The sequence below is a fragment of the Euprymna scolopes genome, unplaced genomic scaffold (genome assembly GCF_053919585.1).
Source record: "Euprymna scolopes isolate OS-2025 unplaced genomic scaffold, ASM5391958v1 sca679, whole genome shotgun sequence".
Taxonomy (NCBI): Eukaryota; Metazoa; Mollusca; class Cephalopoda; order Sepiida; family Sepiolidae; genus Euprymna; species Euprymna scolopes.
This window is the reverse complement of record NW_027633745.1, coordinates 3464-7348: the sequence shown is the minus strand read 5'-3', so window position 1 is coordinate 7348 and position 3885 is coordinate 3464. Positions and strand designations below refer to the sequence as shown.

At 34.7% G+C, this 3885-nt stretch overlaps 1 protein-coding gene across 1 annotated transcript; it reads right to left on the bottom strand.

Moving 5' to 3' along the window:
- Positions 1-2982: 2982 nt before the first annotated feature.
- On the bottom strand, positions 2983-3525 carry LOC145275235 (uncharacterized). The gene has a single exon (XM_080127658.1). The coding sequence runs from the start codon at positions 3523-3525 to the stop codon at positions 2983-2985; it is 543 nt and encodes a 180-aa protein (XP_079983784.1).
- Between the last annotated feature and the right edge of the window lie 360 nt (positions 3526-3885).

Below are 3885 nucleotides of genomic sequence, written 5' to 3'. Positions count from 1 at the left end.
TAGTGGTTTTGTTTTGCCTTGTTCCAAGATGTTTTATAGAGGAGGTTTGATGTTTTCCTTAAATTTTTCTTATCATTTCCCAAATTTGATTAGGTTTTATGTTCGAGTTGAGTATTACAGTTTTCCCAGAATTCTTTTTTGGCTTCGTTTATTATTCTGCATGATTTTGCTCTAAGTCTTTTAAATTTATTTAGAATTTGAGTAGTTGTAGTGCTGAATTTTCGCAGTGTTGTGTATTGGAGAGTTATTGTTTTTTGGCAGTTCATAACCATAGTTTGTTTCTTAATGTTTTTACTTGTTCTTTAGGTATGCATTTCTTAGTTAGAGTGATGAGGGTTTCTGTAAAATAATTCTCTTCCATATCTTCATTCCCATCTCTTATTAATCTTTTTGCATTCTTTTTGGTATTTATCCCAATTTGCTTTTTTCAGTTTACAGCATATGATAGTTTCCTCATTCGATTTAGATTTCAGTTTTTTGTACATAAAATGCATTACAATTCAACTTTGAGTTCTTTAACTTCTTTTCTTTTGTTGGATGTGTGGCATTTTTATTAAGTATTACAGCATATTTACATGCATTTACTGCAAATTATTTGGAAACCATTAATTTCTGAGGATTTTCAGTGGCATATTCTAATTCCTAACACAAAAATACAGTTATAAAGCAAATTTCATTCCTTAATCTTGTGTTTTAGCAAAGATACATAGTTTGTTTTTTTTACTGAAAAGTTAATGTAAAAATTGTGACAAAATGCTTATGGTCTTAAAGAGGGAAAAATTTCCAAATGTGTGAGGCATAAAAATCTTCATAACTTCCTTAAGTTTAATTGGATTTTAAAAAGATTCTTTCTTAGATCATCAAGCTTTATGTATGCCATTATTGAGATACTTTAAGCTATTTCAATTTTTTCATGTGTATTGCTATTTTTGGCAGTTGTGACATCACAGAGGGTTTGGAAGGTAAGCTTATACTTTTTCTATAAGGTATGGGATTTTTATTTTGGTAGGGGGCTGAAATTTAGAACATACGTGTTTGTTAGAATCATTTGTTTTTTTTTAATTGTTATTCTTTCGGTTTTTATGACTCCTCATTTTCTTAAGGTACTTTTTATTCCATCCAACGAGAAAAGTGAGAGTTCTGGACTTTTTACTACACCCTTTGAGGAGTTCAAGGAGGTGTGGGAGTAAACTTTCATTTTAAGATTGTGAATCTGATTTTGATTTAGGAATGTAATTGCTAAGAATTTATAAGGAACTTCTATAAGAATGGTGTTGTTCCTTAGTTTTTTAGTTGATATGGTTTTTTTTATAGATCTATTTTTTTTATGAATCTGATTTTGATTTAGGAATGTAATTGTTAAGGATTTATTAGGAACTTCTATAAGAATGGTGTTGTTCCTTAGTTTTTTAGTTGATATGGTTTTTTTTATAGATCTATTTTTTTTATGAATCTGATTTTGATTTAGGAATGTAATTGCTAAGGATTTATTAGGAACTTCTATAAGAATGGTGTTGTTCCTTAGTTTTTTAGTTGATATGGTTTTTTTTATAGATCTATTTTTTTTTTCGATGATGAATGGGGATAATTTAGTGATTATTGACTTTAGTACAATAAATCTTGGAATATTTTTTGGTTGACTTCATTATCTGATTCTGAGTATGGCCTCTCTGAGCTGGATTTGATATGAGGGTCTTTTATTTTTATTGGTTGCCATGGATTTATTTTTTATATATATTTCACCTTCCTCAGTACTCAGCAGTGGGAGATGTTAGAAAAGAGGGCAGCTATTCACCCTATTATCCCATTAATACAATGAAGGTATACTCACACTACTAAACGACTGTTAGCATTTCTGGGTTTTCTTTGTTTTGCTGACCCATTTTAGATGAAAACTTATAATCCCTATTTGTAGCAGCTTTTTCTTACGAGTAGATTGACCCTTGCCATCACCTTCTAATACTTATGCTCTATCTCTTGTTTGTGATTAGAGTCAGACAATTTTGAGTAGTGTCTGATGGTTAATGTTGTGTGAAGTAGATGGGTTTTATGCAGGTAAGTATTAAAGCTTGATGTGACTAGCTGATTACATCGAGCCTCTCCGACCATCTGTTTAGCCAGGTAAGGGCTAAAGTAGTGTGTTGGGAAGTGGAGCACTAAACCCTGACCTCTAAGTCCTTCAATCACCACAATCTTGTCCTAAGGTATGATGGGTCGCAACCCACAGTTAACAGATGGTCCCATTGATGGGCAGTCGGTGTATTGTGATACCCCACTGACAGGGCCAAAATCTGACTTGAACCTAATAAAACTGTTCACAGCATATCTTTTTGTTACTCAGATGATCAGCTGTGTTTTCATTAATTCAAATGTTTACATGAATACTTATTGGGTTAGAATCAGGCAGCTATACTCAAGCTAGCAAGTCACTGACCTGTTCATACACCCTCAGGATAAAAGGATCCTTCAAATGACCTGGTGGTCTTGCCGCAAATCTATATATCAACATCATCATCATCCTGCAGCTTCAGCCGAGATAGTATTCACCCTTTTAGTATTCCCTATTTGTCATAGGACTCAAAAGATCTTCCTTGGATATAAATGTATCTCGTTGTATCCTACCTGGAAAAGTTAACTTTCATGATTGATTGTGAGATGATGGGTGCCTCCACAGTACAAATGATGAAACAAGTTCATCTGTGGCACATGCACAATGTCCAGCAAACTGAACACTCTTACAAACTGAGGTTGACACTCTCGGTAAGTCTCTTCTAGAGTTGGGTTGTTTCACCATGTGAAATTCAGTGCTCTTCTCAAAAGACGTGTGAAACATCCATCCAAACGATGCTGTTGTTTTGCTGAAAGAGCCCAAGTTTCAGATCCATAGAGTAAAATTGGCTCAATAAGTATGCAGAAAACTTGGATTTTGAATTTGCAAGCAAGATTGGATGTCCAGATCTTATCAATTTTGTTACAAGCAGTTCATGCCATGCCCTTTCTAATGTAAAAGTCTTTCTCAGAGTCCCTGATGTTTGATCCTAGATACTTGTAGTCTTCAACACATTTGAGTTTGTTTTTTGTGAGGGTTTTAATTTTGTGGTTGTTGCGAATGTTAATTGGCATACACTCAGTCTTGGTAGTATTCAGATGAAGCCCTGTACAGTTTGCTGCTGAGTCAAGAGAAGATAAGAGTGCCTGGGTGCTAATGAGGTTGTCAGACAACAGCGCAATGTCATCAGCAAAATCAGCATCGATGATGTAAAGTGCAGGATTACGTGAACTTCTCAGTTGATACATCAGTCCATTGTCATTGATTGTATCCACAGAGATGCGCATGATGTAGTCTATTACAATGATGAAAAGAAAAGGTGCAAGTGTATCACCTTGGAGAATACCAGCCAGAATTTCAAAAGGTTCTATTTCACCATCTAGGGCCAGGACAGTGGTCTGTGTGTTTGTATGCAATACTTTCGTTGCTTCAATGATTTCTACTGGTATGCCATAGAATACAAGAATTTTGAACATAGTCTCACAGTTAACTGAGTCAAAAGCTTTGCTGAAATCCACAAAGATAAGAGCTGCAGTTTTATTACAGAATGTGATTTCCTCAATTATTCTTCACAATGTGAGGATTTGTGAAAGAGTGGAGTGACCTGGGCGGACACTATTTTGGATGGGCTCTACTTCTGGACAGAAATCATTTAGAAGAAGTTTGTTGTAGATTTTCACTGCTATAGGAAGCAATGTTATGCCACAATAATTCATTGGTAGTGCCAAATCATCCTTTTTGGGAATGGAAATGATTTGTGATCGTAGCCAGATGGTTGGTGAAACATGGCTGGTCTGTGCATAGTTACACAGGTCAAGAAGTAATTGATGAAAGAT

Coding starts and splice junctions, on each gene's coding strand:
- LOC145275235 (XM_080127658.1), bottom strand. CDS start 3,525: ATGTTCAAAATTCTTGTATTCTATGGCATACCAGTAGAAATCATTGAA.